The sequence below is a fragment of the Triticum aestivum genome, chromosome 5D, assembly GCF_018294505.1.
Source record: "Triticum aestivum cultivar Chinese Spring chromosome 5D, IWGSC CS RefSeq v2.1, whole genome shotgun sequence".
NCBI lineage: Eukaryota > Viridiplantae > Streptophyta > Magnoliopsida > Poales > Poaceae > Triticum > Triticum aestivum.
The window spans coordinates 4,876,833-4,898,612 of NC_057808.1; the positions used below are offsets into that span (position 1 = coordinate 4,876,833).

General features: G+C 37.4%; 1 protein-coding gene, 1 non-coding gene and 3 pseudogenes across 2 annotated transcripts; 4 read left to right on the forward strand and 1 right to left on the reverse strand.

The window, feature by feature from the left end:
- Positions 1-1,209: 1,209 nt before the first annotated feature.
- On the forward strand, positions 1,210-5,698 carry LOC123119051 (DNA-directed RNA polymerase subunit beta''-like; annotated as a pseudogene).
- A 915-nt stretch (positions 5,699-6,613) lies between these two features.
- On the forward strand, positions 6,614-7,587 carry LOC123119053 (ATP synthase subunit a, chloroplastic-like; annotated as a pseudogene).
- A 2,686-nt stretch (positions 7,588-10,273) lies between these two features.
- LOC123119052 (ATP synthase subunit alpha, chloroplastic-like) lies at positions 10,274-11,889 on the forward strand (annotated as a pseudogene).
- A 210-nt stretch (positions 11,890-12,099) lies between these two features.
- LOC123119054 (photosystem I P700 chlorophyll a apoprotein A2-like) lies at positions 12,100-14,142 on the reverse strand. Its single transcript, XM_044538698.1, has one exon. It carries the CDS (start codon positions 13,728-13,730, stop codon positions 12,852-12,854), a length of 879 nt encoding a protein of 292 aa, XP_044394633.1. The 5' UTR covers positions 13,731-14,142; the 3' UTR covers positions 12,100-12,851.
- Positions 14,143-20,587: 6,445 nt separating this feature from the next.
- Positions 20,588-20,674, forward strand: TRNAS-GGA (transfer RNA serine (anticodon GGA)). The gene has a single exon. It is a non-coding gene; the product is annotated as a tRNA-Ser (tRNA).
- Positions 20,675-21,780: the final 1,106 nt, after the last annotated feature.

Below are 21,780 nucleotides of genomic sequence, written 5' to 3' on the forward strand. Positions count from 1 at the left end.
AAGCCGTGGATACACTTCTTGATAGTGGGTCCCGCGGGCAACCGACGAGGGATGGTCACAATAAAGTATACAAATCACTTTCAGATGTAATTGAAGGTAAAGAGGGAAGGTTTCGCGAGACTCTGCTTGGGAAACGGGTCGATTACTCGGGGCATTCTGTCATTGTTGTGGGTCCTTCGCTTTCATTACATCAATTGGATTACCTCTAGAGATAGCAATAAAGCTTTTTCAGCTATTTGTAATTCGCGATTTAATCACGAAACGCGCCACTTCTAATGTAAGGATTGCTAAAAGGAAAATTTGGGAAAAAGAACCCATTGTATGGGAAATACTTCAAGAAGTTATGCGGGGACATCCTGTACTGTTAAATAGAGCACCTACCCTGCATAGATTAGGCATACAGGCCTTTCAACCCACTTTAGTAGAGGGGCGTACTATTTCTTTACACCCATTAGTGTGTAAGGGTTTCAATGCGGACTTTGATGGAGATCAAATGGCTGTTCATCTACCTTTATCCTTGGAAGCTCAGGCAGAAGCCCGTTTACTTATGTTTTCTCATATGAATCTCTTATCTCCCGCTATTGGGGATCCTATTTGCGTACCAACCCAAGACATGCTTATCGGGCTTTATGTATTAACGAGTGGAAAGCGTCGAGGTATTTGTGCAAATAGATATAATAGTTACAGAAACTACCCAAATCTAAAAGTAAATTACAATAATAATAATAATTCTAAATATAGGAAAGATAAAGAACCCCATTTTTCTAGTTCTTATGATGCACTGGGAGCTTATAGACAAAAACTAATCAGTTTAGATAGTCCCTTGTGGCTACGATGGAACCTGGATCAACGCGTCATTGGGTCAAGAGAAGTTCCGATTGAAGTTCAATATGAATCTTTGGGGACTTATCATGAGATTTATGCCCACTATCTAATAATGGGAAATAGAAAAAAAGAAATTCGTTCGATATACATTCGAACCACTCTTGGTCATATTTCTTTTTATAGAGAAATAGAGGAAGCCATACAAGGATTTAGTCAGGCCTATTCGTACACTACCTAAACAAGAAAGTTAGATTCGGCGATGCCCCTCCCCTTTCGGGGGGCATTCCGATTTCCCTAGTATCATCATTATTTGCCACGCGAATCCAGATTGAGATTGAGGCAAGTTAATTAAATTTTTGAATCACTGACTCAGGCTCATTGTCGAATCCTACTCAGCAATTGTCGAATCCTACTCAGCCGAAAAGGGGGTACTTATGTATGGCGGAACGGGCCAATCTGGTCTTTCATAATAAAGAGATAGACGGAACTGGTATGAAACGACTTATTAGCAGATTAATAGATCATTTTGGAATGGGATATACATCCCATATACTGGATCAACTAAAGACTCTGGGCTTCCATCAAGCCACTACTACATCGATTTCGTTAGGAATCGAGGATCTTTTAACAATACCCTCTAAGGGATGGTTAGTCCAAGACGCGGAACAACATATTTTTCTTTTGGAGAAACACTATTATTATGGGGCTGTACACGTGGTAGAAAAATTACGCCAATCTGTTGAGATATGGTATGCGACAAGCGAATATTTGAAACAAGAAATGAATTCAAATTTTCGGATAACAGATCCTTCTAATCCAGTCTATCTAATGTCTTTTTCAGGAGCCAGAGGAAATGCATCTCAAGTACACCAATTAGTAGGTATGAGAGGATTAATGTCGGACCCTCAAGGACAAATGATTGATTTACCTATTCAAAGTAATTTACGCGAGGGACTTTCTTTGACAGAATATATAATTTCCTGCTATGGAGCCCGCAAAGGGGTTATAGATACTGCTGTGCGAACAGCAGATGCTGGATATCTTACACGTAGTCTTGTTGAAGTAGTTCAACATATTATTGTGCGTAGAAGAGATTGTGGTACTATCCGAGGTATTTCTGTAAGTCCTCAAAATGGGATGACGGAAAAACTTTTTGTCCAAACACTAATTGGTCGTGTATTAGCAGACGATATATATATCGGTTCACGATGCATTGCCGCGCGAAATCAAGATATTGGAATTGGATTAGTCAATCGATTCATAACTGCCTTTCGAGCACAACCATTTCGAGCACAACCAATATATATTAGAACCCCCTTTACTTGCCGAAGCACTTCTTGGATCTGTCAATTATGCTATGGCCGGAGTCCTACTCATAGTGATCTGGTCGAATTGGGAGAAGCCGTAGGTATTATTGCAGGTCAATCAATTGGGGAGCCAGGGACTCAACTAACATTAAGAACTTTTCATACTGGCGGAGTATTCACAGGGGGTACTGCCGACCTTGTACGATCCCCTTCGAATGGAAAAATAAAATTCAATGAGAATTTGGTTCACCCCACACGTACCCGTCATGGGCAGCCTGCTTTTCTACGTTATATAGACTTGCATGTAACTATTCAGAGTCAAGATATTCTATATAGTATGAATATTCCCTCAAAAAGCTTGATTCTAGTGCAAAATGATCAATATGTAAAATCCGAACAAGTAATTGCGGAGATTCGTGCCGGAACGTCCACTTTACATTTTAAAGAAAGGGTACAAAAGCATATTTATTCTGAATCAGACGACGAAATGCACTGGAGTACTGATGTTTACCATGCGCCCGAATATCAATATGGTAATCTTCGCCGATTACCAAAAACAAGCCATTTATGGATATTGTCAGTAAGTATGTGCAGATCCAGTATAGCGTCTTTTTCACTCCACAAGGATCAAGATCAAATGAATACTTATGGTAAAAAAGATAGGGAAATTCTTGATTATTCAACGTCGGATCGAATCATGTCCAATGGCCATTGGAATTTTATCTATCCTTCTATTTTTCAAGATAATTCAGATTTGTTGGCGAAAAAGCGAAGAAATAGGTTCGTCATTCCATTACAATATCATCAAGAACAAGAGAAAGAACTAATATCCTGTTTTGGAATTTCGATTGAAATCCCCCTTATGGGTGTTTTACGTAGAAATACTATATTTGCTTATTTTGACGATCCCCGATACAGAAAAGATAAAAAGGGTTCAGGAATTGTTAAATTTAGATATAGGACCCCTAGAAGAAGAATATAGGACTCGAGCGGAAGACTCAGAAGAGGAATATGAGACCCTAGAAGATGAATACAGGACCCGAGAGGACGAATATGAATATGAAACCCTAGAAGAATCTAAATATCGAATCCTAGAAGACGAATACGAATATGAAACCCTAGAAGACGAATATGGGAGCCCAGAAAACGAATATGGGAACCCAGAGAACGAATATAGGACTTTAGAGAAAGTCTCGGAAGAGGAATATGGGAGCCCAGAGAGCAAATATAGGACCCAAGAGGACGAATATGGTACTCTAGAGGAAGACTCAGAAGACGAATATGGCAGCCCCGGGGAAAGCGCAGAGGAAAAATATGGTACTTTAGAGGAAGACTCAGAAGAAGATTCAGAGGACGAATACGAGAGCCCAGAGGAAGATTCCATCTTAAAAAAAGAGGGTTTGATTGAGCATCGAGGAACAAAAGAATTTAGTCTAAAATACCAAAAAGAAGTAGATCGGTTTTTTTTCATTCTTCAAGAACTTCATATCTTGCCGAGATCTTCATCCCTAAACATACTTGACAATAGTATTATTGGAGTGGATACACAACTCACAAAAAATACAAGAAGTCGACTAGGCGGACTGGTCCGAGTGAAGAGAAAAAAAAAGCCATACGGAACTCAAAATATTTTCCGGAGATATTCATTTTCCTGAAGAGGCGGATAAGATATTAGGTGGCTGTTTGATACCGCCAGAAAGACAAAAAAAAGATTCTAAGGAATCAAAAAAGGAAAAATTGGGTCTATGTTCAACGGAAAAAAATTCTCAAGAGCAAGGAAAAGTATTTTGTTTCCGTTCGCCCTACAGTGGCATATGAAATGGACGAAGGAAGAAATTTAGCAACACTTTTCCCGCAGGATCTCTTGCAAGAAGAAAATAATCTCCAAATTCGACTTGTCAATTTTATTTCTCATGAAAATAGCAAGTTAACTCAAAGAATTTATCACACAAATAGTCAATTTGTTAGAACTTGCTTAGTAGTGAGTTGGGAACAAGAAGAAAAAGAAAAGGCTGGTGCTTCCCTTGTTGAGGTAAGAGCAAATGATCTTATTCGCGATTTCCTAAGAATTGATTTAGTCAAGTCCACTATTTCGTATACATGAAAAAGGTATGGTAGGACAAGTGCAGGACCGATTCCCCATAATAGGTTAGATCGCGCCAATATCAATTCTTTTTATTCCAAGGCGAAGATTGAATCACTTAGCCAACATCCAGAAGCTATTGGCACTTTGTTGGATCGAAATAAAGAATACCACTCTTTGATGATTTTGTCGGCATCCAACTGTTCTCGAATTGGTTTATTCAAGAATTCAAAACATCCCAATGCGATAAAAGAATGGAATCCTAGAATTCCTATTCGAGAAATTTTTGGGCCCTTAGGCGCTATTGTAGCTAGTATATCGCATTTTTCTTCATCTTACTATTTACTAACGCATAATAAAATCCTGTTAAAAAAATATTTGTTCGTTGACAATTTAAAACAAACCTTCGAGGTACTTCAAGAACTTAAATACTCTTTAATAGATGAAAATAAAAGGATTTCTAATTTCGATAGTAACATAATGTTGGATCCATTCCTTTTGAATTGTCACTTTGCCCATCATGATTCTTGGGAAGAGACATTGGCAATAATTCACCTTGGACAATTTATTTGTGAAAATGTATGTCTATTTAAATCGCACATAAAAAATCCGGTCAAATTTTCATTGTAAATATGAATTCCTTTGTTATAAGAGCAGCTAAACCTTATTTGGCCACTATAGGAGCAACTGTTAATGGTCATTATGGAGAAATCCTTTACAAGGGAGATAGGTTAGTTACATTTATATATGAAAAATCAAGATCTAGTGACATAACGCAAGGTCTTCCAAAAGTGGAACAAATCTTTGAAGCGCGTTCAATTGATTCATTATCCCCGAATCTCGAAAGGAGAATTGAGGATTGGAATGAGCGTATACCAAGAATTCTTGGGGTCCCTTGGGGATTCTTGATTGGAGCTGAGCTAACCATAGCCCAAAGTAGTATCTCTTTGGTTAATAAAATCCAAAAGGTTTATCGATCCCAAGGGGTACAGATCCATAATAGACATATAGAGATTATTATACGCCAAGTAACATCAAAAGTGCGGGTTTCCGAAGATGGAATGTCTAATGTTTTCTCGCCTGGGGAATTAATCGGACTATTGCGAGCGGAACGAGCAGGACGAGCTTTGGATGAATCGATCTATTATCGGGCAATCTTATTGGGAATAACAAGGGCTTCCCTAAATACCCAAAGTTTCATATCTGAAGCAAGTTTTCAAGAAACTGCTCGAGTTTTAGCAAAAGCTGCCCTACGAGGTCGCATTGATTGGTTGAAAGGCTTGAAAGAAAACGTAGTTCTGGGGGGGTTTATACCTGTTGGTACCAGATTCCAAAAATTTGTGCATCGTTCCCCACAAGACAAGAACCTTTATTTCCAAATAAAAAAAATCTATTCACGTCGGAAATGAGAGATTTTTTGTTTCTCCATACAGAATTAGTTTCTTCTGATTCTGACGTAACAAACAATTTTTATGAGACATAAGAACCCCCATTTAACATTTAACCCTATATCATTTAAGGATACATAAAAAATATTTTTTATTTCAAGCTATTTCGGATCTTTCTTAATCTTCAAAAAGAACTAAATTCCGTAATGGAATGGTAGGATTAAAAAAAGGAAGTGTGGAAAAAATGACAAGAAGATATTGGAACATTAATTTGAAAGAGATGATAGAAGCAGGAGTTCATTTTGGTCATGGTATTAAGAAATGGAATCGTAAAATGGCCCCTTACATTTCGGCAAAGCGTAAAGGTACTCATATTATAAATCTCACTAGAACGGCTCGTTTTTTATCAGAAGCTTGTGATTTAGTTTTTGATGCAGCAAGTCAGGGAAAAAGTTTCTTAATTGTTGGTACCAAAAAAAGAGCAACAGATTTAGTAGCATCAGCTGCAATAAGGGCTCGTTGTCATTATGTTAATAAAAAGTGGTTCAGTGGTATGTTAACGAATTGGTCGATTACGAAAACTAGACTTTCTCAATTTAGAGACTTAAGAGCAGAAGAAAAAATGGGAAAATTCCACCATCTCCCAAAAAGAGATGTGGCAATCTTGAAGAGAAAATTATCTACCTTGCAAAGGTATCTCGGCGAGATCAAATATATGACGAGATTGCCAGACATTGTGATCGTCCTTGATCAGCAAAAAGAGTATATAGCTCTTCGGGAATGTGCCATTTTGGGGATTCCTGCTATTTCTTTAGTCGATACAAATTGTGACCCGGATCTCGCGAATATATCGATTCCAGCCAACGATGACACTATGCCTTCAATTCGATTGATTCTTAACAAATTAGTATTTTCAATTTGTGAGGGCCGTTCTCTCTATATAAGAAATCGTTGATTAAGAATATATAGTGAATTCTTGGGCAACTGCGTAAATTTATGGAATCACTTACTTTACTATATCTTTTTTTTGCATAGAAAAAAGAAGGGGAATATTGATATATATTAGAGGGTATTGATATATATTATGATCTGATGTGCTTTCTTGGTATCCTAAATATAAGATTAATACTTCAAGTTGCTGAGTTGAGAAAGAGATGGTTGAATCAAAAGAATTCCTTTTTTGAAGTTCAATTTTTATCAGAGGACAATATGAATATTATACCTTGTTCCATTAAAACACTCAAGGGGTTATATGATATATCGGGTGTAGAAGTAGGCCAACACTTCTATTGGCAAATAGGAGGTTTCCAAATTCATGCCCAAGTACTCATCACTTCTTGGGTCGTAATTACTATCTTGCTAGGTTCAGTTGTCATAGCTGTTCGGAATCCACAAACCATCCCGACCGATGGTCAGAATTTTTTTGAATATGTCCTTGAGTTTATTCGAGACTTGAGCAAAACTCAGATTGGAGAAGAATATGGTCCCTGGGTTCCCTTTATTGGAACTATGTTCCTTTTTATTTTTGTTTCGAATTGGTCGGGTGCTCTTTTACCTTGGAAAATTATAGAGTTACCCCATGGGGAATTAGCAGCGCCCACGAATGATATAAATACTACTGTTGCTTTAGCTTTACTCACGTCAGTGGCATATTTTTATGCTGGTCTTAGCAAAAAAGGATTGAGCTATTTCGAGAAATATATTAAACCAACTCCAATCCTTTTACCAATTAACATCCTAGAAGATTTCACAAAACCATTATCGCTTAGCTTTTGACTTTTCGGGAATATATTGGCGGATGAATTAGTCGTTGTTGTTCTTGTTTCTTTAGTCCCCTTAGTAATCCCTATACCGGTCATGTTTCTTGGATTATTTACAAGCGGTATTCAAGCTCTTATTTTTGCAACATTAGCCGCAGCCTATATAGGTGAATCCATGGAGGGTCATCATTGAATTGACTCTTTTTGGAAATAGTAATTTTTTTGCAGCTTAGCTCAATTCATGCATGGTTCCAGATAATCTGCTTGGTTGCAAAAAAATAGTTAGAAATGCGTATGAATATATAGCCTAGAGTTGTAGGAGAGAGAATAGAATAGACTATATTATGGAATTTTCAAAGTATATATGCATTAAGGAGGGTGGAGTCAGGCTAGATCTATACTATAATATCCTTAATGTCTATAAGTGGAGTCCTCTTTTATGCAGGTTTCCACCTTAAGCAATGATTTTAGAATCCGATTCAATAGAAAATGAGAAAATATGCAAACAAAATAGAAGAAACAAATGTATATATATATATATATAGGATATTATATTATATATTCCTAGGTTAGATTCATTATCTAATCCGATATATGGATATGGAATTCCCTTCTATGTAGTTCGGACAATTCACATTATCATTTCAATTTGATTTCAATTTGTACTTTTTAGTTACTTTACTTCTCCCCAATAGAGCTTAGAAGTAAGAATTTATTGGTTGATTGTATCCTTAACCATTTCTTTTTTTTGACACGAGGAACTACTCACCATGAATCCACTAATTGCTGCTGCTTCTGTTATTGCTGCTGGATTGGCCGTAGGGCTTGCTTCTATTGGACCTGGAGTTGGTCAAGGTACTACTGCAGGACAAGCTGTAGAAGGTATTGCGAGACAGCCAGAAGCAGAAGGTAAAATACGAGGTACTTTATTGCTTAGTCTAGCTTTTATGGAAGCTTTAACAATTTATGGACTAGTTGTGGCACTAGCGCTTTTATTTGCGAACCCTTTTGTTTAATCTTAAAAAAATTCTTTCGATTTCGATTAGATACTTTTTTCTTTTTTTAGTAAATTGGTATTTGCTTCCACAATTCCAATTATATCAATACTTTATTTAATTTACTCCTATTTATTACTCCTGGAATTATCTATTTATCGGGACAGATAATACCCCATTCTAGGAAGGGCTGAGTTGAGTATTATTAATTTAGAAGATATGCTCACCTTCTTATTTCCCGTCCTTAGTTTAGGAAAGTGGAAAGTTTTTTCCTTTTATTTTAGGAATTTTGGGAACAGAAAATTTCAACAAAGGAAGTCTTTCACCGGTCAAACAAGACGTAAGACTTAATCTAAAAGAAATTACTAGATTGAATCTATTTGCATTAAAAAAACCGATCAAAAAAGGGCGAGCGAAGTAAGTGATCGAAAAACTTTGTTCTTTGTTCGTCCTATCTATAAGAGGAGAGCATATGAAAAATGTAACCCATTCTTTCATTTTTTTTAGCTCACTGGCCATCCGCTGGCAGTTTCGGGCTTAATACCAATATTTTAGCAACAAATCTAATAAATCTAACTGTAGTGGTTGGTGTTTTGATTTTTTTTGGAAAGGGAGTGTGTGCGAGTTGTCTATTTCAAGAATAGATTGGATCTATCTGGCTGTACTTTATAATATTTTTTAGTATTTTTGGATAAATAAGAAAAGGGTGCACGATCTCGACGAATTACTTCTGAATAAATTCAGAAATCATATGGAAGAACCATAGCATTTTGCGACTCATTGGTAAATCAACTTTGATTCTCTATAAACCAAGAATGTGAGACCATTAACACGGTTAAAGCTAAACTGCTTGAAGTCCAGGCAAAAAGAGGTACTCTTTCTACAACTATGTTAGTATTAGTACCGAATAATAACGGGAAATAGCTAATGTAAAATTTATCTAATATAGAACACTCATATCGATAAAATGGTTTGAACTATTTACTAGAAAAAAAGGGGGCACCCTGCCCTTTTTTAACCAATGCCGAATCGACGACCTATGTATAAAAAGAGAAATTTTTTGGATTTGAAGAAAAAAATAAAAAAGAATTCTATAAATTTTCATTTTCCATTTATTTAGTTAGTTTTTCTTAATGAAATTGAAATTATTAACTAGAGGGCAAATAAAAATATAGAAACAACTTTGCTGACCATGATATATTTTTATCTAGGCGGAAGAGTCCTCTTAATATTTATCTAGTCTTATATAGGTTTCTGTATATTGAAATATAAACATAAAAAATAAGATAGAGGATAGGCTCATTACTTAAAAAAAGATATGGAAATAGCTATAGAAAAAAAGGAGCGTGAGAGCCAAATGAATCGAAAGATTCATGTTTGGTTTGGGAAGAGATCATAAAAGTTGTAAACTTACAAAATAATCTACTTTCATTAAAAGATTTATTAGATAATCGAAAACAGAGGATCTTGAGTACTATTCAAAATTCAGAAGAATTGCGTAGAGGGACCATTGAGCAACTCGAAAAAGCTCGGATTCGATTACAGAAAGTCGAACTAGAAGCGGATGAGTATCGAATGAATGGATACTCTGAGATAGAACGAGAAAAAGCAAATTTGATTAATGCTACTTCTATTAGTTTGGAACAATTGGAAAAATCTAAAAACGAAACCCTTTATTTTGAAAAACAAAGGGCAATGAATCAGGTCCGACAGCGGGTTTTCCAACAGGCCGTACGAGGAGCTCCAGGAACTCTGAATAGTTGTTTGAATACCGAGTTACATTTTCGTACGATTCGTGCTAATATTGGCATTCTCGGGTCCCTGGAATGGAAGAGATAATTAAATTAATTAGGCCATGAACTTCTACTTTCGTTTAGAATTTAGGCATTATATTTCCCCTTGCTTCCGAAAAAAGAGTCAAGAAACACTAATGGCAACCCTTCGAGTCGACGAAATTCATAAAATTCTCCGCGAACGTATTGAACAATATAATAGGAAAGTAGGGATTGAGAATATAGGTTGCGTAGTTCAAGTGGGGGATGGGATTGCTCGTATTATAGGTCTTGGTGAAATAATGTCAGGTGAATTAGTCGAATTTGCAGAAGGTACTAGGGGTATTGCTCTGAATTTGGAATCCAAAAATGTTGGGATTGTATTAATGGGCGATGGGTTGATGATACAAGAGGGAAGTTTTGTAAAAGCAACAGGAAGAATTGCTCAGATACCCGTGAGTGAGGCTTACTTGGGTCGTGTTGTAAATGCTCTGGCTAAACCTATTGATGGGAAAGGCGAAATTATAGCTTCCGAATCTTGCTTAATTGAATCTCCTGCTCCATGTATAATTTCCAGGCGTTCCATATACGAACCTCTTCAAACAGGGCTTATTGCTATCGATTCGATGATCCCTATAGGGCGCGGTCAGCGAGAGTTAATTATTGGGGACAGAGAGACTGGCAAAACAGCAGTAGCCACAGATACAATTCTCAATCAAAAAGGGCAAGGTGTAATATGTGTTTATGTAGCTATCGGTCAAAGAGCATCCTCCGTAGCTCAAGTAGTAACTACTTTCCATGAGGAGGGGGCTATGGAATACACTATTGTAGTAGCTGAAATGGCGGATTCACCTGCTACATTACAATACCTCGCTCCTTATACGGGAGCAGCCCTGGCTGAGTATTTTATGTACCGCGAACGACATACTTTAATAATTTATGATGATCTCTCCAAACAGGCACAAGCTTATCGCCAAATGTCCCTTCTATTAAGAAGACCTCCCGGCCGTGAGGCTTATCCAGGGGATGTTTTTTATTTGCATTCACGCCTTTTAGAAAGAGCTGCTAAATTAAATTCTCTTTTAGGCGAAGGAAGTATGACCACTTTACCAATAGTTGAGACTCAATCTGGAGACGTTTCCGCCTATATTCCTACTAATGTAATCTCCATTACAAATGGACAAATATTCTTATCTGCGGATCTATTCAATGCCGGAATTCGACCCGCTATTAATGTGGGTATTTCTGTTTCCAGAGTAGGATCCGCGGCTCAAATTAAAGCCATGAAACAAGTAGCTGGCAAATCAAAATTGGAACTAGCGTAATTCGCAGAGTTACAAGCCTTTGCACAATTCGCCTCTGCTCTCGATAAAACAAGTCAGAATCAATTGGCAAGGGGTCGACGATTAAGGGAATTGCTTAAACAATCCCAGGCAAATCCTCTCCCAGTGGAAGAGCAGATAGCTACTATTTATACCGGAACAAGAGGATATCTTGATTCGTTAGAAATTGAACAGGTAAATAAATTTCTGGATGAGTTACGTAAACATCTAAAAGATACTAAACCTCAATTCCAAGAAATTATATCTTCTAGCAAGACATTCACCGAGCAAGCAGAAATCCTTTTGAAGGAAGCTATTCAGGAACAGCTGGAACGGTTTTCTCTTCAGTAACAAATAAATTTTGCATGTCTACTCTTGTTAGTAGAATAGGAATCGTTGAGAAAGCTTTTTCATTTGAATCATGCAAAAAAGTTTTCTTTGTTTTTAGTTTAGTATAGTTATTTAAAGAATAGATAGAAATAAGATTTCATCCAATAGGATTTGAACCTATACCAAAGGTTTAGAAGACCTCTTTCCTATCCATTAGACAATGGACGCTTTTCTTTCATATTTTATTCTTTCTTTTATTTTTTTGCTTCTTCCGAGAAAAAACTGTTAGACCAAAACTCTTTTAGGAAATCAAAAAATCCAGATACAAATGCATGATGTATATATTATATCATGCATATATCATAAAGAAGGAGTATGGAGCCGGTAGTGGGAATCGAACCCGCAACCCCAAGGTTATGAGCCTTATGAGCTACCAAACTGCTCTATACTCTTAAACTAAAGAGGGGTAACTAGTGGATAAAAGAGGGTTGGATACGCCCCTCTACCAATGTCTATACAAATAGAATAGTCCATTTATACAGAATGGTAAAGAGGGCTCCTCTATGATTATCAATTCCAGAAATCCATACAAATACGAAAGGGTATTTTATCCTTACCAACTGGATCTTGTTGCACCCGGTAACAAACACTCATAAACCATATCTCGAAGTACGTGTCTGGATAGCCCAAAATGTCGATAGTTAGCTCTAGGTCTTCCGGTCAAAAAACAACGTCGATGAAGGCGTGTAGGTGCACTATTACGCGGTAGGGATTGCAATTTTTCTCGCATTTTCGTTTTTTCACTCAAACTCAAGGGAGAAACTTTGCTTCTTATCTTTTTTTTAAAGATTGACGAATCAAATGATATTTCTGTTCTAATTTCTGCCGCTTCTTCTCCCTCTGAATCAAACTTTTTTTGCCATAATGTGTCGTTGCTATTATTACCAAGTATACGGTTCTAATCCTAGATGGAAAAATAAATAGAAAAAGAAATCTAAAAAGGAAGATCCTCCCTCTCTATCAAGAGTAATGAACTAGGTGCTGATACAGTACAAAAAAACAAACTAAATTAACCAAACTTTCCTGATGTTGAGGCAATCAAGAAAGCTGCATAAGTGGATATATAACCCACGAAAAAATGAGCTAATCCAACCAATCTTGCTTGCACAATGGAAAGAGCCACGGGCTTATCTCTCCAGCGAATTAAATTAGCTAAAGGTGTGCGTTCATGAGCCCATGCTGAAGTCTCAATTAATTCCTGCCAATACCCCCGCCAGGAAATTAAGAACATAAATCCAGTAGCCCAAACAAGATGTCCAAATAAGAACATCCACGCCCATACCGATAAACTATTCATCCCAAAAGGATTATATCCATTGATAAGTTGTGAAGAGTTTAACCATAGGTAATCTCTTAACCATCCCATCAAATAAGTGGAGGATTCATTAAATTGTGAAACGTTGCCCTGCCATAATGTGATATGTTTCCAATGCCAATAAAAAGTAACCCACCCAATGGTACTTAACATCCAGAAAACTGCCAAATAAAATGCGTCCCAAGCAGAAATATCACAAGTACCGCCGCGCCCTGGGCCGTCACAAGGAAAACTATATCCAAAATCCTTTTTATCTGGCATTAATTTGGAACCGCGTGCATCTAAAGCGCCCTTTACTAAAATCAATGTAGTTGTATGCAAACGTAGAGCGATAGCATGATGAACCAAGAAATCCCCAGGTCCTATTGTTAAGAAAAGCGAATTACTATTCTCATTAACAGCATTCAACCATCCGGGCAACCATAGGCTTCGACCCGCATTGAAAGCGGGGCCATTCGTTGAAGATAAGAGTATATCGAACCCATATATCGTCTTGCCATGAGCAGATTGTATCCATTGGGCAAATATAGGTTCGATCAAGATTTGCTTTTCTGGAGTACCAAAAGCAAGCATGACGTCGTTATGAACATAAAGGCCCAAGGTATGGAATCCTAGAAAGAGGCTAGCCTAACTTAAATGAGATATGATAGCTTCTTTATGGTCTAACATTCTTGCCAATACATTATCCTCATTCTGTTCCGGATTGTAATCCCTAATGAAAAAAATAGCTCCATGAGCAAAAGCCCCTGTCATGATGAACCCTGCAATATATTGGTGATGAGTATATAAAGCAGCTTGAGTAGTAAAGTCTTGTGCTATGAATGCATAAGGAGGTAAAGAGTACATATGTTGAGCTACTAAGGAAGTAATAACCCCTAAAGAAGCTAGAGCAAGACCTAACTGAAAATGAATCGAATTGTTGATTGTGTCATAAAGGCCCTTATGCCCACGCCCTAATCGATCCCCCGGAGGAGTATGCGCTTCTAAAAGATCTTTAATACTGTGCCCAATTCTGAAGTTAGTTCGATACATGTGACCGGCAATGAGAAAAATAAATGCAATAGCTAAATGATGGTGAGCCATATCGGTCAGCCACAAACTTTGCGTTTGTGGATGGAATCCCCCAAGAAGAGTTAGAATGGCAGTTCCCGCTCCTTGAGCGATACCAAATAAATGATTACTCGAATCAGGGTTTTGGGCATAAAGATTCCATTGACCCGTCAAAAGGGGTCCCAACCCCTGGGGATAGGGTAATACATCTAAGAAATTATTCCATCGAACGTACACCCCCTGGATGCGGGAATAGCAACATGAACTAAATGTCCTGTCCAAGCCAAAGAACTTACCCCGAAAAGTCCTGACAAATGATGATTGAGACGAGATTCCGCGTTTTTGAACCACGAAAGGCTTGGTTTCCATTTGGGTTGTAGATGTAACCAACCCGCTATTAAGGACAACATAGAAAGAAATAATAGAAAAAGAGCTCCAATATAAAGATCCTCATTGGTGCGTAATCCTATTGTATACCACCACTGATAAACTCCAGAATAAGCTATATTCACTGGACCAGCAGCACCTCCTCGAGTAAAGGCTTCCACAGCGGGTTGACCAAAATGAGGATCCCAAATCGCATGAGCAATAGGTCTTACGTGTAAAGGATCCTGTATCCATGATTCAAAATTTCCTTGCCAAGCTACATGAAACAGATTTCCGGACGTCCATAGAAAGATTATTGCTAATTGCCCAAAGTGAGAAGCAAAAATGTACTGATAAAGACGTTCTTCAGTAATATCGTCATGACTTTTGAAATCATGTGCGGTAGCAATAACAAACCAAATACGACGAGTAGTGGGGTCCTGAGCTAAGCCTTGGCTAAACCTGGGAAATCTTAATTCCATAATGCCTTTCAAATCCTCCTAGCCACTATCCTACTACAATAATTCTCGCTAAGAAGAATGCCCATGTTGTGGCAATTCCACCCAGAAGGTAATGGGTTACTCCTACAGCGCGTCCTTGTATAATGCTCAAGGCTCTAGGCTGAGTAGCAGGAGCAACTTTTAATTTGTTATGAGCCCAAATGATAGATTCAATGAGTTCTTGCCAATAACCACGACCGCTGAATAAAAACATTAAACTGAAGGCCCAGACAAAATGAGCACCTAAGAAAAAAAGACCATATGCAGATAATGAAGAACCATAAGACTGAATCACTTGCGATGCCTGTGCCCACAAGAAATCTCGAAGCCACCCATTAATCGTAATGGAACTCTGTGAAAAGTTTCCCCCTGTAATATGAGTTACCACCCCTTGATCACTTATAGTACCCCAAACATCCGACTGCATTTTCCAACTGAAATGGAAAATGACTACCGAAATTGCATTGTACATCCAGAATAAACCTAAGAAAACATGATCCCAGGCGGATACTTGACATGTTCCCCCTCGGCCAGGCCCATCGCAAGGAAAGCGAAAACCTAGATTTGCTTTATCGGGTATCAAACGGGAACTCCGAGCAAATAAAACACCTTTCAAAAGTATTAACACAGTCACATGTATGGTAAATGCATGAATGTGATGGACTAAAAAATCTGCGGTTCCTAATGGAATAGGTAACAAAGCCACTTTGCCACCTACTGCTACTAACTCGCCGCCTCCCCACGTTAAGCTAGTACTTGTTGTTGCACCAGGAGCTGTTACGCCAGGCGCAGTAGCATGGATATTTTGTACCCATTCAGCAAAGATAGGTTGTAATTGTATGGCAGTATCCGAAAACATATCTTGTGGACGGCCTAAAGCACTCATGGTATCATTATGAATGTACAAGCCAAAACTGTGAAAACCTAGAAATATACATACCCAGTTAAGGTGGGATATGATTGCATTGCGGTGTCTAAGGACGCGATCTAATAGATCGTTGTATCGAGTAGTTGGATCATAGTCTCTTACCATAAAAATTGCTGCATGTGCAGCAGCACCGACTATTAGAAATCCGCCAATCCACATGTGGTGTGTGAACAAGGAAAGTTGTGTACCATAGTCAGTAGCTAGGTATGGATAGGGAGGCATAGAATACATATGATGAGCTACAACAATGGTTGTAGAGCCTAGCATAGCTAGGTTAAGAGATAATTGAGCATGCCATGACGTTGTTAAGATTTCATAAAGACCCTTATGGCCTTGTCCTGTAAATGGGCCCTTGTGAGCCTCCAAAATATCTTTAAGTCCATGGCCAATACCCCAATTGGTCCTATACATATGACCTGCGATTAGGAAAAGAATAGCAATAGCTAAATGATGGTGCCCAATATCGGTCAGCCAGAGACCACCGGTTACTGGATCTAGTCCTCCGCGAAAAGTCAGAAATTCTGCGTATTTGGACCAATTTAAAGTGAAAAAAGGGGTTGCTCCTTCGGCAAAACTAGGATAAAGTTGAGCCAAAAGGTCCCGATTCAAGATAAATTCATGAGGAAGTGGTATCTCTTTAGGATCCACCCCAGCGTCAAGAAATTGGTTAATTGGTAAAGATACATGAATTTGGTGCCCCGCCCAAGAAAGAGACCCAAGTCCTAATAATCCCGCTAAGTGGTGATTCAACATGGATTCTACATCTTGGAACCAGGCCAATTTGGGAGCGGCTTCGTGATAATGGAACCAACCAGCAAAAAGCATTAACGCTGCAAAAATCAATGCACCAATTGCAGTACAATAGAGTTGTAATTCACTAGTTATTCCAGATGCTCGCCAAAGCTGAAAAAAACCAAAGGTTATTTGGATTCCTCGGAAACCCCCGCCTACATCACCATTCAATATTTCTTGCCCTACTATAGGCCAAACTACCTGAGCACTGGGTCCAATCTGAGTAGGATCACTTAGCCATGCTTCATAATTGGAAAAACGGGCGCCATGAAAGTACATGCCACTCAACCAGAGAAAGATAATGGAAAGTTGCCCGAAATGAGCACTAAGGACTTTTCGAGAAATCTCCTCCAAATCACCAGTATGACTATCAAAATCGTGAGCATCAGCATGTAGGTTCCAGATCCAAGTGGTAGTATCAGGGCCCTTAGCTAGTGTTCTTGAGAAATGGCCGGGTGTGGCCCATTCCTCAAAAGATGTTTTTATAGGATCCCTATCCACAACAATTTTTACTTCTGGTTCCGGCGAACGAATAATCATTAAGTCCTCCTCTTTCCGGACAAGACATACAAAGAGACCCGCCAACTGTCTTTTTAGTGAATCTTTGAAAGATATATATTTTGAAAGATAGATATTGTGATTAGTTCTTTTCTTTACTATCTACCATCCTTCTATTTTTTTTAGTTATTCACTGGAGCAATTATATATTGAAGTCAATCCGAGGCAAGTGTTCGGGTCTATTATGACATAAAGATTAGGTGCCTAACAGACATTGTTTATCTTGAAAAACAAATATTTCTCGACATAAGAAAAAAATCTTTTTTATTTTTAATTTAAGAAACTAGTGTATTTTTTTGAGGGCATAAGCTCCTATCTATATCTACTTTCCTTGAGCATAATATAGGGTTTTTTATTTGATTCTAAATTCCAAGATAACTCATTAGAATTATTAATAAGATGGTCCTAATATATTAGCAATATTTAGATTGCCCCCTCTTTTTATTCAGTTTATTACTTCTATTCTAGACCCTATCCCTATGGTTTATTCTTATGAAATATCGTATAAAATAGAAGGTATAAGAAATGGATATAATGAAATTCTTGATTCGATCTTACGACCTAATTTATTTGATTAATGGATCAACAACCAAACCACCCATTTTATGAAAAGAAGGAGCATGGTCTTATTCAAATTCAAAGCGCTTCGTAATCTTCAACCAGTTCTGTGCTTCAATATAATTTCCCGGAGTAAGCGCTATAGCTTGTTTCCAATATTCAACAGCTTGATCAAACCAAGCTTCCGCAATTTCCGAATCACCCTGTAGAATGGCCTGTTCTCCTCGGTCGGAATAGGAAGTTCCTTCCCTTAGAACCGTACTTGAGTGTTTCCTACCTCATACGGCTCAGAAATTGCTATCTGAATTTCCCCTATCTTAACTGAATTCGATTTATCAAAAATCGATCCAATTTTTTCTTGGGTTAAGCAGAAGAAATTAATTACCTAAGTTTCAAACCCTAATTTTTATCAATAATCAGTTTGATCTTTTTTCCCACCTTCAGAAGAATGAAGCATAGATAGATATAGAGCCTTCGTTCAAATTTTTTGAATGGTAACTATCCCGTTTTCATATCTGAAATCTCTATAGAATCCTTGAAAAAGACTTTTTCCATAAGAAAGAAAAAAGAACTTACTATCTTTGGGATCTGATACTACACCGCTGCTTAATCCCTTAGTGGATCGGCTCTATTACATAAGCGGATTCCTAAATTTTGCCCCATATCATGGGATAAGTAAGCAGTTTTTTAGTTGTATCGACCCAGTCGCTCACTAATTGATCTTTACGGTGCTTTCTCTATCAATTTGAGAAACTTTATCCATAGAGTAGTAGTATAGGCCATACTTTCTTCGTTTTTTGATTCTCGTGAAGTGTCCTTCCTTCCTACAGCTGATAGGGAAAAATCGTTGTTTTTATGATCCCTATGTAGAAAGCCCTTTTTTCTAGTATTTACTAGAAAATTTGATCCTCTTTTTTTTCTTTCTATAGTGGAGATAGTTGCACGTAATGACAGATCACGGCCATATTATTAAAAGCTTGCGGTAAGAAGGGGTTTCGTTCTAGTGCCTGGAAATAATATTCCAAAGCCTTTGTATGCTCTCGATTGCTTGTGTGTATAAGGCCTATGTTATAGAGTATATAACTTCGATCATAGGGATCGATTTCTACTCGCGTAGCTTCATAATAATTTTGCAAAGCTTCCGCATAATTTCATTCGGATTGAGCCAACATCCGTTACGGTCGTTCATTCTATTCAAAAAATCTCCGTTCCAAAACCGTACATGAGGTTTTCATCTCATACGGCTCCTCCCTTCTGTACATAATAGTACTAAGCGAAATAATCTATAGAATCAAAATAGAATTAGTCCCGTCTCATTATTAACCGAAAGGGGCTGGTATTTTTCCAAGAAATCTCTAGCCAACCTTCCCACAAGAGGTTTTTCTTAACACCAATGAATTCTATTAATGCTAGAGGAAAACGATAGCTCCAATAATTTCTTTGTTCTCAACGCCTCCTATTTAGAGGAATTAGCTACTTCAACGATCTTTGATGGTTATAGGGATATCCAAAGTACAAACCTGATGGTTGTTTGTTATCCCAACCATTCTTCCCAGCCCTGATACCGATCAGGAAAGGGGTAATTTCTAACAAAGTTTTTCTCTTGTTGATTCCTATTTCTAGGTGTAGTGCTTTTCTCCCCTATGCTGCCTACGGATACTAATAGAGTAGGATTGGCCTGTAATCTATACGATACCATATCCTGTAGGTGTAACCTTTCGCTCAATACTCAAATCTACAATTGAAGTATCTGAAGCCGCATCAATCGAGGATACACGACGGAAGGAATTGTTAGTTCGCCTCACCTTCCCGAAGCGTGGGTTGTTTGCTTTACAATTTTGGTTCTCTCTATGCCAACCCCCTCTCTTTTTCGTAAGACTGAGGTATAGGTAGGGCTAAAAAAAGCAAAAAAAAGAGTCAAATCGCACCATCTCTATAATAAGTAAATGCCTTTTTTTCTCCTGAGGTTGTCGGAATTATTTGCAATGAAATATTGGCTACAATTGAGGAGGTCTTATCAATGAAATTTCCATTTACACGGGATCTAGGCATAATTCCCAACCCATTCTATATATAATTGTTTTCATTCCTTCACAAAATAACATAAAAACAAACACATTCGATTCTTATAATTATAAATAGATTGATCCATATGCTCTACTCTAAATCCATATGCTTTAAATGGATAAGAGAGATAGAGATATGGATTTTCCGCTCAGCTCAAATTGTATCCTTTTCCTTCTGCTTGGACACGAAGAGATATGAAATATTTGACTAAGACTGGATTTCATTCCACTTTGCTATTTCTGAACAACAACTTATGTTATCAACTATTTCGTGTTTTCAAAGTTATTAATTGTCTCATACCCTATTTTTGATTTCGATAGTATGGTGTAGCGTATCTTTTGCAAACGGAATTCAAAGGTTTCTTTATTTTATTATGCAATAAGAAGAATTCTTCCATTTTCTTTTTCTTTAGTTGTGGGAAAACCCAAATTAAAACTTTTATTTTATAGCGAGCGCAATTGCTAGTAAAAAATCATGTATCCTTCCACTTAGATCAAAAGGAATTTTTCCAATAGAACTATGGAACCCCCGAGTGGTTGCGGTTGTACCTGTACTGCAGGAATAAGAAAACTCGCTATTCACTCAGTTTATTTTCCATAATAAGTTATGTAGGAGAGATGGCCGAGCGGTTCAAGGCGTAGCATTGGAACTGCTATGTAGACTTTTGTTTACCGAGGGTTCGAATCCCTCTCTTTCCGTTTTTCTTAATTCATCAACGTTAAGGAGCACAATGTATCAAATCAAATAACAATTTTTTCAGCAATAATATCTTATATTTTCTTATTTTGATTTAATAGAAATTAGAAATTCTCTATAGCAAATTACTGTGGTATGTAAAATACACATGGAGGAAAAAAGAAAAAAGGATCCTAATCCTAGGGTTAATCAATTTTAGCTAGTTGATGGGAAAATACAAATTAATGGTAATGGTCTTAGGGCGATTTAGTTCGGGGAAAGGGGAAGGGGAAGAAAATTCTATGAACCTTTCCTTTTTTCGTTAAGTTCAAGTCTGACGAGAGTAATATTCTACAACTAACAACTCATTTATTTTGAGACCGACCCACTTCCTATCTAGGATTTTATTTAATAGTCCTTTATATTCCAACGTGTCAATCGCCAAATGCTTTGGCAATTTCCCCGGGTCCGATGAAGCAATATAATTTTGAACCAGACCTTTTGATCTTTGGTTATCTTTCGAAGTAATAATATCTCGGGGTTTGCAACGAAAACTTGGTATATTGACTATACGACCATTAACTAAAATATGTCTATGGTTGACTAATTGGCGGGCCCCAGGAATGGTTGAAGCCATACCCAATCGAAAAAGGATATTATCCAAACGCATTTCAAGTAATTGTAGTAAAACCTGGCCTGTTGACCTTTTTGCTTTTCCAGCGATATGTACATATGTAAGTAATTGTCGTTCTGTCAGACCATAATGAAAACGCAATTTCTGTTTTTCTTGAAGACGAATACGATATTGCTCCTTTTTCCCATAATTGAATTTTTTTTAAGATTACTTCCGGATTTAGGTGTTTTTCTAGTGAGTCCTGGTAAAGCTCCCAGACGGCGTATTTTTTTAAACGAGGTCATCGATAACGGGACATGAAGACTCCTTTTTTATTTTATTGAAATTTCATTTTACACAATTAATTTCATTATATTTACATTACAGAATACATCGAAATTAAAACTGAATTAAACTACAGGATAAACAGAGTAAAATCAACTAAAGTACCCAAAAAAATGGAATTTCATCAAAATCTTTATTTTTTGTATATATATTATTTATTTCATTGTTTTG

Excerpts from the sequence above, each read along its gene's own strand:
- LOC123119054 (XM_044538698.1), bottom strand. The coding sequence starts at position 13,730 with ATGCTTGCTTTTGGTACTCCAGAAAAGCAAATCTTGATCGAACCTATA.